Consider the following 13611-nt stretch of genomic DNA (forward strand, 5'->3'; position numbering starts at 1 on the left):
TCAGGAAGTGGTGGAGCTGTGCATAGAGCCTGTCACTACCCGATTTGTGACAGCTACGTACGGCAACTCCACTTGGACAAACTTAGTTGAATTGACTTAGGATCACTGCCCTATGTGCGTCGCCAGAGACGGTTTATCTTTTTATTTTATTTTTTTAAAAACTTTATTAGTAATGTAAATTGAGGGTTGGTTGTGGTGGTCTGGATCTTGATGACCAGAAAACAGGAACAGAGGCAACTTTTAGTGTTTACTCTCGTCTTTTCTCGCCGGCCTCATCACCACGACAACCACAAACAATCACAACTAACCACAACACTCACTGAATAAACGAGTCTGCCGCGGCTGTCTTATCATTTTCACAGCACCGTATTTTAAATGTACAGAACTTTATTAAGCAGACTTGCGATTGTACGCAAATCGGGCAGTGCCCAAATGAAGTTTGTCCAAATGGAGTTGCCGTAGGCAGCTGTCCAAGATGGCGGCCGGTCCAGTTTTGTCACAAATCGGGTAGCGTTGCAAATCGGGTAGTGACAGAGCCCATTCCTCATCTTGTCTTTCTTCTTCCTCTCCTCCATCCCCCTCTTCCCACACTCCTCCTCCTCCTCACCTTCCTCCATCTCCTTTCCTTCCTCCTCTTTTCAGTCCTCCCCTCATTCGTCCTATTTCACCTCCTCTTCCTTTCCCTCTCTTTTAACTCGTCTTTTCTTCCTTCATCATCCCCCTCTCCTGTTTTCCTCTTTCCTCTCACTCTTTCATTATCTTCACTTCTTCTCTCATTCACTCTTTCCTCAGCTTTCTCTCTCCCTTCTTTCTTCTTTCCTTCCTCATTAAATCCTCTCCTTCATTCCTCACCAGTCGTTTTTCTCCCATCCCTCTCTTCCTCCTCCTTCGTTCTGACACGGTCTCACTTTAACTTTACTCGTCTTCCTAAATCTCCATCTCTTCCTCTCTTCCTCTCACCTCCTTTCATCTTTTTCCTTTTCCTTCCACCTCGGCCTCATCTTGTCTTTCCTCTTCCTCTCCTCCATCCCCCTCTTCCCACACTCCTCCTCCTCCTCCCTCTCCTTTCCTTCCTCCTCTTTTTCAGTCTCATTCGTCCTCTCCTCTTCCTTTCTCTCTCTTTTGAACCCATCTTTTCTTCATTTATCATCCCCCTCTCCTGTTTTTTCTCCTGTCATCTTTCCTTCCCCTCTTTCATTTTCCTCACCTCTTCTCAGCATTCACTCTTTTCTCTCCTCTCCTCAGCTTTTTCTCTCCCTTCTTTCTTCCTCCTCACAAAATCCTCTCCTTCATTCCTTTCATCTTTTTCCTTCCACCTCTTCCTCATCTTGTCTCTCTTCTTCCTCTCCTTCATCCCCCTCTTCCCACACTCCTCCTCACCTTCCTCCCTTTCCTTTCCTTCCTGTCTTCTCCTTCCTTCCTCATCCCCCTCTCCTGTTTTCCTCCTGTCATCTTTTCTCCCCACTTTCCTCTCACTCTTTCATTATCTTCACTTCTCTCATTCACTCCTTTCTCTTCTTTCTTTCCTCAGCTTTCTCTCTCCCATCCTTCCTCCTAAATCCTCTCCTTCCTTCCTCACCAGTCATTTTTGCTGCCATCCCTCTCTTTCTCTCTTTCTCCTCCTTCCTTCCTCCTCCTTCGTTCTGACACGGTCTCACTTTAACTTTACTCGTCTTCCTAAATCTCCATCTCTTCCTCTCGTCTCCTTTCATCTTTTTCCTTTTCCTTCCACCTCTTCCTCATCTTGTCTTTCTTCTTGCTCTCCTCCATCCCCCTCTTCCCACACTCCTCCTCCTCCTTCCTCTCTTCTCCTCCCTCCCCTCACCCTTCCTATTTCACCTCCTCTTCCTTTCCCTCTCTTTTTAACCCTTCACATCTGATGTTTCCTCATCTTTTCTTCTTTTATCATCCCCCTCTCCTGTTTTTTTCTCCTGTCATCTTTTCTCCCCACTTTCCTCTCCCTCTTTCATTTTCCTCACCTCTTCTCTCATTCACTCTTTTCTCTCCTCTCCTCTTCTTCCTTTCCTCCTCACTAAATCCTCTCCTTCATTCCTTCTTCTTGTCTTTCTTCTTCCTCTCCTCCATCCCCCTCTTCCCACACTCCTCCTCCTCACCTTCCTCCCTCTCCTTCCGTCCTTCTTCTCTCATTCACTCTTTTCTCAGCTTTCTCTCTCCTTTCCTTCCTCCTAAATCCTCTCCTTCATTCCTCACCAGTCATTTTTGCTGCTATCCCTCTCTTTCTCTCTTTCTTCTCCTTCCTTCCTCCTCCTTCGTTCTGACACGGTCTCACTTCAACTTTACTCGTCTTCCTAAATCTCCATCTCTTCCTCTCGTCTCCTTTCATCTTTTTCCTTCCACCTCATCTTGTCCTCATCTTGTCTTTCTTCTTCCTCTCCTCCATCCCCCTCTTCCCCTACTCCTCCTCCTGTCTTCTCCTTTCCTTCCTCCTCTTTTCAGTCCTCCTCTCATTCGTCCTCTCCTCTTCCTTTACCTCTCTTTTTAACCCATCTTTTCTTAATGTATGATCCCCCTCTCCTATTTTACTCATTCATTTTCCTCACTTCTTTCTTTCTTTCTTTCTTTCTTTCTTTCTTTCTTTCTTTCTTTCTTTCTTTCTTTCTTTCCTCAGCTGTCTCTCTCCCTTCCTTCCCCACTATCCCTCTCTTTCTTCTCCTCTCTTCCTCCTCCTTCGTTCTGACACGGTCTCACTTTAACTTTAACTCGTCTTCCTAAATCTCCATCTCTTCCTCTCTTCCTCTCGCCTCCTTTCATCTTTTTCCTTTTCCTTCCACCTCGGCCTCATCTTGTCTTTCCTCCTCTCTCCTCCTCTCTCCCCCTCCCTCTCTCTCCCCCTCCCTCCATCTCTCTCCATCTCCTCCAGGCGTGAGAGAGGAGGAGGAGGAGGAAATGGCCGACCCCTCCCCCTCTGTTTATCTTCCTCTCGATATGTTTCAGATTTCACTTGAATTAACCAGCCGTCTCTTCTCTTCTCTTCTCTTCTCTTCTCTTCTCTTCTCTTCTCTTCTCTTCTCTTCTCTTCTCCTCCACCTGAATCTTTCATGCGACCACCTCGGGCTTTCATCTATTCAGACTTTTAATATTTGACTAGAACAGTTGGAAACACTTTTCCTCGAGGCTTTTCATCTATTATGAGTCTATGTGATGATCAAAAACGCTGGAAAACTGTTTTACTTTGTGCCGTTTTGTGTCCCGAGCTGAAAAAGAAGAAGGAGAAAAAGAAAAAAAAGAAAGAAAGAAAAAAAAAGAAAAAACGCCCAAAATAAGCTTCAGAAAATCTGACGTAACGCGGCGCCAACCTCCTCCTCTAACACCTAAAATATCAACGTCTGGATCAAAGCAGACGCTCCGCCGTGTCACAGTCTGTTTATCTGAGCCGACGTTTCTCAACTTCTACATTCACATCTACATTTTTTCTGTCGACGTCGATGCCGCTTTGAATTTTTTTTTTTTTTTTTTTTTTTTTACAGAAATGGTCTCAAAGCAGAAAAGAAATCAAAAGAGTGAAGTGTGAAGATCTGATGTCACACACCGAGTAAAGTCAAACTCAAACCAACATGGCCGACGGTTTTCAGCACAATCAGACTAAAACTAAATACCATAAACTGTCCAATAGCAGCCTGGGCTTTTATTTGCTTATACAGGGTATATACAGGAATCTTAAAGTTAATTTTAATACCTTTTTAAGACTTTTTCAAGACCTTCTCAATATTTTTTAACACCTCACCGCCACTTCAAGCTGTAACCATTTACATCACAACAGTGACACTTTTAACTGAACAGTTTTAGTTTGTGATAAAGACTATAGACCACTATGATATAACATAATTCAAAATAGGCTGGGATAATAAATCAAAGGCAAAGTTTATCAAAAAAACATTGCTCCACTCTCAAAAAACAAAAACAACAATCTTCTTTTCTTTTTTATGTACCAGTTCATCTTAGTTTTTTAATAAAATGAATAAATTCACACACTTTTACAATGTTTTTTAGGACTCAAACTCTTGGACAGCTAATTCAGAAAAAAATACCTTCAAAATGTAAGACTTTATAAAGTCGTGAAAAGACTTTTTAATACTTTTTAAGGGTCTTAATTTTCCCAAAATTGATTTATCACCTTTTAATTCTTTTCAAGACCCCGCGGATACCCTGTTATAGGCGTCAATATGGGACAGGATTTTATTTAATTTAGAACAAATCTACTGCACAGCAAAGATGGAAAATGTCGCATGCCGACTCTATTAGAGCATTTTTGCATATTTGATTAGATTATTATTATTGTTATAACTCAGTGTTTCCCACAGGTTTGCAAGGACACTGTGGCGGGCGACCGGATCGTATGAGTTTCACTTTTACCGCACACTGCTGTCATGCATGCGCGCTTCTGTGTGTGTTTGTGAAGGCCAATAACGGAGAGAGAGCGCTATGTGGAGATGAATGAACTGAACGATACTGCGTTGGTCGAGCCCAAAGCCGAAAAATCTATTTGTGGCGGACGTAATTTATTTGTGGCGGGCCGCATGTTTTAGTTTTCTACATTTTTTAAAGAGACCCTGAGGAGTTTGTATTTGGTTCTAAAAGAGTCTCATATTAATGTGGATGAATCTACGTTACCATTTGTTAATGGGCCCATTTCAGATAAATATATTGTTTTGTCTTTATCGTTATTTTGATATTATTATTTAGTGGTCGACTCGTCCAGCATTTCCTAGTTTCGCTAGTTGGCATCGTTTATGATCGTCTTCCAACCTCCGACTTTCATTCTTGATTAATAAGAAACATTCTTGGCAAATGTTTTCATTTTCGTCCGTCTTGCGCCGGTCCAAGAAATTCACCGTGCACGCGGAGGATCATGGGAAATGTAGTGTGAAAACACTCCTCGTAGTCCCCTTTAATCTCAGGCTTTGAGTTGTGGACTCTGTGTCTGAACCCGACAGAAATAAAACTCTGAACAAAGAACGGCGGCTGAAGCCAGTTTGCCGGTTAAAAGGACGTGAATCTGGTTTATGTCAAGAGATAAAGCTGGTAAATACATTTTTCATTTCATTTCATTCAGATTCAGCTGATTAGACAAATCAATATCTTCTCGCTCCGGCCCACCCCCTCAGTTTTATTGTGAAAGGCACCACAGCAGTGTGTGTGTGTGTGTGTGTGTCATCAGTGAGTCCAAACTCGCTCTCCAGTCGCCCTCCCGCTTCGTTTTGAGACGTTGAAATACTAATTTAAAATTTCAGGCACAAAGCAGCCGAGTGCTCCGAATGCAGTTCCAGCTGTTGCATAGCAACAAGTGCAGACTGAGGCCGGGGCTTTGCCTCCGAGCGGCGTTCAAGAGCAACAAGTAAAAAAAAAGAAAGGTAAGTATAGAATAAATGAATGAAGCCACTCACTGCGGTGGTCTCTGATGGAGAAGTTGAGGCTCTCGGAGGCGAGGCTGAAGGAGAAGGAGGCCGGCTGCTCGTCCACGTCGTCCGCCATCAGGAAGGCGATCACCTGACGGGAGGAAATAAAGTCATCAATATAGGACGAATCTCCTTGTTGTTTACAACTACTTCCGGGTAGAAAACCAGCATTCGAACAATAGCGACGGACGAGAGTTTCGCTATATATATCTAATTTTTCATGCCACTATATCTAAGACTAATCTGATGTTTGTAAAGTTTATAAAACCAATGATTGGACAAACATTACTATTCATGCGTGAAAAATATGATATATACAGCTAAACTCTCGTTCGTTACTATTGATCTCATTCAAATTACGTGCTGCTTTTCTACCCGGAAGTAGAATGTAAACAACAAGGCGATTCGGTCTATAATGTACACAGCTTGAATGATGTCAGCGAGCACAGGTACGACAATATCAAACGTGCAAATGAAGACAAAACAGTAGAAAACAAGTGTCGCCTCCTCTAAAAAATAATAAAAAAGTAAAATCAACTTTTACTCTGAAAACAGGAAGTTCTCAGGAAATCTTATGAATCTCTCCGACTTTTATTTTGACTTTAATGTCTCTTTAAAAGCCAATTTGTTTTGCAACAGACACAGATTCTCACATCTGACCTGTCGTTATGTGTTTGTGTTTATTGATCTGATTGATTTTGATGTTTCTACTGATCTGAGGAACTTTTTTATTCATTAGTTCTGTACGATGAGTTCATGTTTGTTCATTTTTAGAGAGAAAAATACACTTTAAGTTTTCTTATCCAGTATTTATGAGCAAAATGTTGCATTAAATGTTTAGTAATGAAGTTATAACAAGTATAAAGAGCTTTTCCTTCACATGTTGGTTCCATATAAAGTTGTCTACAGTCTTATAGTGTAGTATAGTGTTATAGTTGACGTCATTTTTATGTTTAAACTTTGAGTCATGCGCTGCACATCAACACATCTCTGATCTTCACACCTTAAACCTCCTCCTGCTGCTGCTGCTGCAAACTGAAACTACTGTAGCCTACTTCCTGCTGCAGGTGAAGGAGAAAACACACACACACAGACACACACACGCCGACACCTCGTGCATGTGTGCGAGCGCCTTGGGATAAAAACTCAGTATGCATCGTGATGAAAGTTTGACTGAAGTTGTTTTTTTTACATTTAAAACAAAAAGTAAGTGGTTTCCATTCATATTTACTATAAAAATCTATGAAGTGATTGATTAGAAAACTGGATTTAATGCTTCAAAGTCTAAAAGAGTGTTTAATAACTGGTTTATAACAGTGTAATTAACAGGTAAACGACAAATTAATATCATAACAATGTGAAATATGTCTTTAAAGGAAATGTAATAGTTCATAATGAGTATTTTTTATTAACAGAAATGAGAAAAGCTCCTTATGCATGTTTATAACTTCATTATAAAACATTTATCCAATGTTTTTTTATTATAAATATTAAATAAAAGGACTTTGTGTGAAGTTCTCTGCAGTGAATTAACACTAGAAACTGTATTGGTATTTGTGTTTAATTGAATCAGTTCATTCAACATTATAAAACATAAAATAAAGATAATAATAGCTGCCGTATTAACATTAGGGTGGAGTCAGAGCGTCAAACAGCCAATTTTACTTCGTTTTCAACACAAACCTGAACAAACGAGGATGTAAAGTGGTAAAAATTAAAATAAATAAAGTTTTTTTTCTCACCGTTCCCGCGGCGTCGTTCTCACAGACAAAAACCTCTCCGGCCACCAGCGTGGGCTGGTTGTCGTTAACGTCCTGGACGACAACGGTCACGTGGACAAACGACTCCAGACCTGCAGAGACGAGACAAGACGAGGCAATCAATCAATCAATTAGTATTAATTATTTTATCCACAAGTTTCTGAACGTCATCTATGGTCAAACCCGGAAGCCAGTTTTGCCGGTTTGGTGGAATTGTACCTTTACGTTTCCATGGTTTTCAGTCGTTGTCATAGTTGCGGTAAACGCATGGATCTATTAACGCTGGCTTTTAACACGGATGTCAGTTTGTGTGATATCCACTGTTAAAAGCTGCTGTGATGATCCATGCGCTTTACAGATTTTCATTGAAAAAAAAAAAAAAAAAAAATCCATGCATTTACCGCGACTACCGAAACCATGGAAACATAAACATAAAATTCCACCGGAAGAGCAAAACCGGCAAAACGTTTTTGACGTTCGGAAAAAGGTGGATAGGAGCAAGTATTGAAGCAAAACAAACTCACTTTACATGGTTTATTGTGACTAGGGCTCGAAAGGTCATGTGATTCCCTGATGCATTGTGGGCCGTAATCGCCATTCTTAAGGGCAACAGTGTACGTTGCCATGGGAACTCACGGTAGAGACCGCAGGACAGAGCGAAAGAGAAAGGACACTAATTGCTGCGTATTTAACAACATAACACGTTTTTATTATAAATAACCGGTGTGAAAATGTTGTGAGCATATCAACATGTGTCGTGTGATGGAGGAGAAGGTAAGGTTTGGTCGTTTTGACGGCGGCTATCCGAGCCATTCAGCGCCTCTTGGTCAGCTCCGTTCAGCTCTGAGACCCGAGGTCCTTGGCTTTGTTTCCAAGCAGGAAACTGAAAAAATCTCAGCCCATCGAGCTTTTTGCCGTTGTGATCATGTGAACGATTGTGGCAGCTAATCACACAACAAGTCTGCACCATCTCACCAGAACAAAAAAGAAAAACTACTGAAAACTCTCTACCGAGGATACTCTACCATAGACACCCCACTATAACTTTCCAAATGTCCGCAAAGCCCACAATGCATTGCGGTTTATTTAAAACGTATACGAGACGAGAAACAGTTCAAATCTATTTTTCTTTCAAAGTATTTCTATTTATGAGCAGTTTGTGTCACATTAAAGCAGCTTTTACGTTCAGTCTGCGTCACTGATCTGCTGCGTTTGAACGCTCATCTTTAGATAAGACGTGTCGTTTCTCTTCTCTTCCTCTCCTTCTTCTCCTTCTTCTTTTTCTGACTAAAAGAGGAGGTTTTTTGAAACTATCTTTAGTGCGGTACATGTACTGTATATCCAGGACCTTGTTGCAGCTCAGGGACCATTGTTGTTCCTTAAAACACGGTGGTGACAAGACACGGAAATAGATCTTTGGGTTTCATTCAGCGCTCGGCTAAAAATACAAGAGTTTGGTTTGGAAACTGCGAGTGAACAAAGAGACACTAATGTGATTTTCCTGCTCGCCCTCCTCCCTCTCTTCTCTCCTTCTCCCCTCCCTTCCTCCCTCTTCTCTTCCCTCCCTCCCGTGTGGGTCGACCAGGTGTTTTTTGGCGACGTGTTAAATCTATAAAAATCCCTGTTAATGTGTTTCACTCCCGTCCCTCAATAAATCCAGAGGAGCTGCTCCCCGTGTGCACATCAAGCACATGCTTCTCGTTTTTCATCTGAGATATCTATTGTTTAAAGGAAACAGGATTAATAAGCCCATGCAGTGTGTGTGTGTGTGTGTGTGTGTGTGTGTGTGTGTGTGTGTGTATGTGCGTACCACTTGGTTTCTCCTGCGCTTTAACCTGAAACATGTGTCGGGGCTTCACCTCCCGGTCCAGCTGCTCCCGGGTGAAGAGCCGACCGCTGTTGTGGTCGATGCTGAACGGACAGTCTGGGTCCGAGATGGAGTAACTACGGCAACAGAGAGGGGTCAGTCAATGTGAGTCACCGTGCACAATCAGAGTTAAGTAAAACTGGGTTTCACATGAGTTAATCCGGGTTTGAATGTAAAGCTTACTTATACTGAGTTTTTTTTTTCAATACATTAGAATTAAATTGATAAATATGTGAATAAATACATCAATAAACTGTATAAAGGGCACTCTCTGCACTGGTCTCGTAATTAGGCTTACTGTGACAAAACGGTAGCTCCTATCAGAAAAAAACACAGACCACCATCGCTGTAAGGACTTCCTGAACAATTCGGTGTGATTTTGGTGTTTCTACAGTAAATATTTTGGAGACACTTGCGAGTTTAAAACAGGGGTCCATTCTGCTTCTCTCAGAAAATCTTTGTATTGGAGTCAATGAGGAGCAGAAACAGACATGGCCGCACTTAGAGGCTGATAATTCAAATTCTCAAAGTCTCTCTGATATTTTGACCACATGGTGAGAGACAGAACAAGTTTGTCTACAAATTTGGAAAAAATCATGTGTGTAGAGTGTAAATTGTGTCTGGGAGGAGTGTGGAAAGAGAAAAGTTTCAGACGATTTCAGACAACTTCTGCCACTGACCGATGATGTCACCCACTCTGACACGAACATTCCGTGCAATACACACCCATTATAATCTCATAATTTCTCCAAAAATGATCATGGTCATTGATCAGGGTAAAAAAAACCACCAAAAAAAAAATGATTCATCATCCCATTTGTTTCTCTTTCGTTGTTAGGGTTCCTTATCCATGAAAAGGTTGGTTTTACACTAATGATTTCAATTTTAACTCTTATTATTGTTCTTATTGTTATAACCGAGTCGAAACCGACCCTAACAACACAAATGTCATAATTTTAACCAGAGCGTTTTGGAATTTTGAGAAAAACATTTTGGTTTGGTTTTGTTTAAATAGAGGTTCAAAATGCCTTGATGCAATAAACACATTAATGTGGTACTTTTATGCATTAAAAACTTTAACCGTAACACCGTAACACAAGAGGAAGGTTAAACTCATGTTGTGTGGTTGTTTTTGTGTCGTGTTGTTGTTGTTGTTGTTGTTGTTGCTGAGTTTCCTACCTCATGTTCTTGTTGGCTCTGTCTGGATCTGTGGCTTTGACTTCTCCGAAGCTGTGCGGCAGCCGCCCCTCCTCCACGTCGAAGGTGTAGGACGGTTTGGAGAACGCCGGCGGCTCGTCCACATCCAGCACCTTGATGGTCACCTGTGTCGGTGTCGGGGGACGGTTTGGTTTAGACGCACGTTTTATTTTATTGAACAACAACGTCTCAGTCCAACTCTACGGTGGCCCTAAGGCTAATAGGATTTCTTGGTTTCCCACATCAAACTCATCAAATACACAATCCAACAACTCCACAACGCTCTGGTGGACAAGTTGTGACCTGCAGATTCACCACGCTATGAGATAATAACACAACGTTACCAGACAGAGTTGTTTTAGAGGGAAATTCAGAGACTGCTTGATGAAAAACTGCCCCTGAAGGCAACACGCATCAGCGGTTTTGCATGAATTTCCCTCTAAAACAACTCTGTGTGGTAACGTTGTGTTATTATCTCATAGCGTGGTGAATGTGCAGGTCACAACTTGTCCACCAGAGTTGTGGAGTTGTTGGATTGTGTATTTGATGAGTTTGATGAGGGAAACCAAGAAATCACATTAGCCTCCGTAGCACAGCTAAAAATAGCTTGCACCGACAATTAAAGGTAACGAACCTACTGCTATGACTATAGGGATTATGGCAATGGGCCAATTTGCCAAAATGTTGAACTATCCCGTTAACGTTGTGTCGTTGTTGGACTGAATCTGCAGCACATTTAAGTAAAAAATCTTCAGCCTGTGTTCACACTGACTCAAAATCCAGCAAGAAGCTTGAAACACAGCTGATATGTGCATTTGTGTGTGTGTGTGTGTGTGTGTGTGTGAGATCTACCAAGGCCTTTCCGATGGCAGGTTGAAGGTTTCCCGCTTTAGGATCCAGCTTTTCTTGCACTTCGAGGGTGAAGCTGTAGCTCGCCTGGGTCTCGTAGTCCAAAGCCTGTGGGGAGGAAAACAAAGAAATACATAAAAAATATGTGCAAAAAGATTCATGCAAAAGAAGATTTTTTTTTTTGCTTGAATTATATTTTTTGATCCAAATTATAGGATTATATTTTACTGTTTGCAATCAAGTTGGAGCAGAGCAGGAACATGGTGTCTCAGACAACTTTATACAACTTCAACAAATATTCATATTGTAAAAAGAACAAACAGAAAAGAAAACCAATTAAAAAGGTTCATTTCACAAGGTTGGAGGATTTGAATTTATTAAATAGTCGATTTCTGACTTTGAAAAATGAGCAGAGAGCAAACTTTCTTTAGATTTCGCTAAACGAGTGATTAAACTGAGAAGTGGGAGTTGTTTATCTACTTGTTTTAAACTTTCTCAGATGATTTCTCGCTCTCATTAACATCAGCTCATGTTCACACCGTCCACGTCTGCTGCTGCTGCTGCTGCTGCGCTGCTATTTTTACACCACTTATTTAAAAAACGCTCGTGAACTTTTTTCTCTTTTGCACCTTCCCTCATTAACAAATGTTTTTTAAACTTCTCGCTACGACCTTCGTTAACTCCGTTCTCTGCAGGTAAAATTAGTGTTTTCTAACACACAGCTCCACTCCCGGTGGAGCGCGGTGCGGTTTGCACTTTTAACGTCCTCGGTGCATTCACACATTCACGTGTTCTCGCTCAGGAGAAGTGGTGGCGGAAGGTGTGAAAAGCCTCTGAATGTCACGACGACCTGAGTCTGGATTTAAAAAGAGCACAGGTAAAAAAAATAAAAAAAATAAAAAGTCTCATGGTGAACGCTTTAGCTTAGCATGGAAACACCTCGAGACCTTTATCGCTGCGTTTACCAGCTTGTGAGAGACGTTTTTCATTTTAGTGACATTTTATTTTAGTCTGTGTGATCTCAAGTGGGCCAAACCAGTAAAATAAAAGCATAATAACTTTAAATAACAACAACTCTAATTAGTTAATGAAACAAAACATTATGAACAAAATGAGACTTCAACAATATTGCGCCTCTTCTGTCTTCTATGTAATTTTCACACTTGGCAAATTCACCCCACCGCACCTTTGACACCCGCTGTCTTTATTATGAAATGGATGGTTGCAAAAGTGTTATATTTCGATCGATATTTGGCTCCTCCCACCAAAAAAACACTCTGAATTTTGGATTCTACAAAAGCTGCAGTCTTTAGCTTCACAGAAATGAGAATTTCACACAAATACTGACTATTCTCAAAGTAAATGCTCTTCAACATTTGATGCCTGGAGGAGGAAATTGAATAGATATTTGAAAATGCAAAGGATATCTATAATAAACATCTGTAATTAAAGGTTGTGTGTCATCTGTCGGCTGTCAAAGGTGGTGATTTACTGACATTAGAGTTTTTATTCAGGTGCTTCAGCAGCATATATGAAGAAAACTAAGAATATAAAACTATAAATCTTAATCTTAATATTGTATCTGTTCCCACTTTACCTGCCCAGGGACTACAGGCGGAAATTAGCAATTGTTGCTATAACCTGGCTCAAAGCATCTCTTCTTGGTTTACAGGATTAATGTTTTTTGTGCATTGTCCCTGCTTTAAATAAATAAATTCATTCATTCATTCATAAAAGCATTGCACAAACAAGTGAGAATGTAGAATAAAAGAATAAAATGTCTTTAGTATTGCTTGCTGAGGAGAAACTAAAGACTGTATTTTCAGTTTTGGAGATGATTTTGCAGTAAAATGTTTCTCATCTTATAAAACAGACGTATCAAAGTTGTGTAGAAAACACAGTTGTGTTTTGTCGCAGCTCAGGTGGAGGTAAACTGAACTTCTGCAGGCTTTACTTTACTTCACTTTACTTCCTCTACTTTAATTCTTTCCTGTCGGCGCTTACTGTCACGCTCCTGCTGGGATTATGGTTTCCCCTGCCTGTGTATTAGAAATAGCCGCGGTGTTGAGCTCCATGTTTTTTTTCTCTTCTCTCTCCTGGTTGGACTGTTTTATCTGTGAATGGGGCCACCACAGGTACACACACACACACACCGGCGCACAGGAATATTCTGTTAACTGGATTATTCACGGCAAAAACACGGATACTCAGACACTGGGTATCAAAGGCATGTGTAAACAGCTTAAGCGAGGAGGAATAAGAGCTCAGCCCCAGTCAGCGCGGCCGATAGCCGGCTTTATTCATTCACCGTGCACGTCGTGTAAACACACGGTGGAAGAGGAGAGAGGAGAGAGGAGGAAGATTGTGCTGCGATTCGATAGCAGGTCAGCGTGGGTAAGAGCTATTACCGTTCAGAGCTGGTTTCATTACAGCAACACATCCCCAGCTCTCTGACGTCCTAAATACTTTATCGTGAAGAGCAACAAACCTGCTGAAATTACTACAACTGCCAATATCTTCC

General features: G+C 41.2%; 1 protein-coding gene and 1 long non-coding RNA gene across 2 annotated transcripts in view; one reads left to right on the plus strand and one right to left on the minus strand.

Moving 5' to 3' along the window:
• Window positions 1-13611, plus strand: part of LOC146973073 (uncharacterized) — a 430259-nt gene that overhangs the window by 109091 nt on the left and 307557 nt on the right. The gene's annotated exons all lie outside the window — the stretch shown is intronic.
• The window catches only part of cdh5 (cadherin 5), a 50003-nt gene that overhangs the window by 13621 nt on the left and 22771 nt on the right, over window positions 1-13611 (minus strand). Inside the window, exons 7-11 of the mRNA XM_085799328.1 lie at window positions 11094-11198; window positions 10224-10366; window positions 8988-9121; window positions 7160-7269; window positions 5406-5508 (exon numbers count right to left, since the gene is read on the minus strand). Of these exons, the coding sequence (XP_085655454.1) occupies window positions 5406-5508; window positions 7160-7269; window positions 8988-9121; window positions 10224-10366; window positions 11094-11198 (595 nt within the window). The remainder of the gene's footprint in view (window positions 1-5405; window positions 5509-7159; window positions 7270-8987; window positions 9122-10223; window positions 10367-11093; window positions 11199-13611) is intronic.

Source organism: Trachurus japonicus, chromosome 15, assembly GCF_045865225.1.
Source record: "Trachurus japonicus isolate A0001 chromosome 15, Traja_1.0".
Taxonomy (NCBI): Eukaryota; Metazoa; Chordata; class Actinopteri; order Carangiformes; family Carangidae; genus Trachurus; species Trachurus japonicus.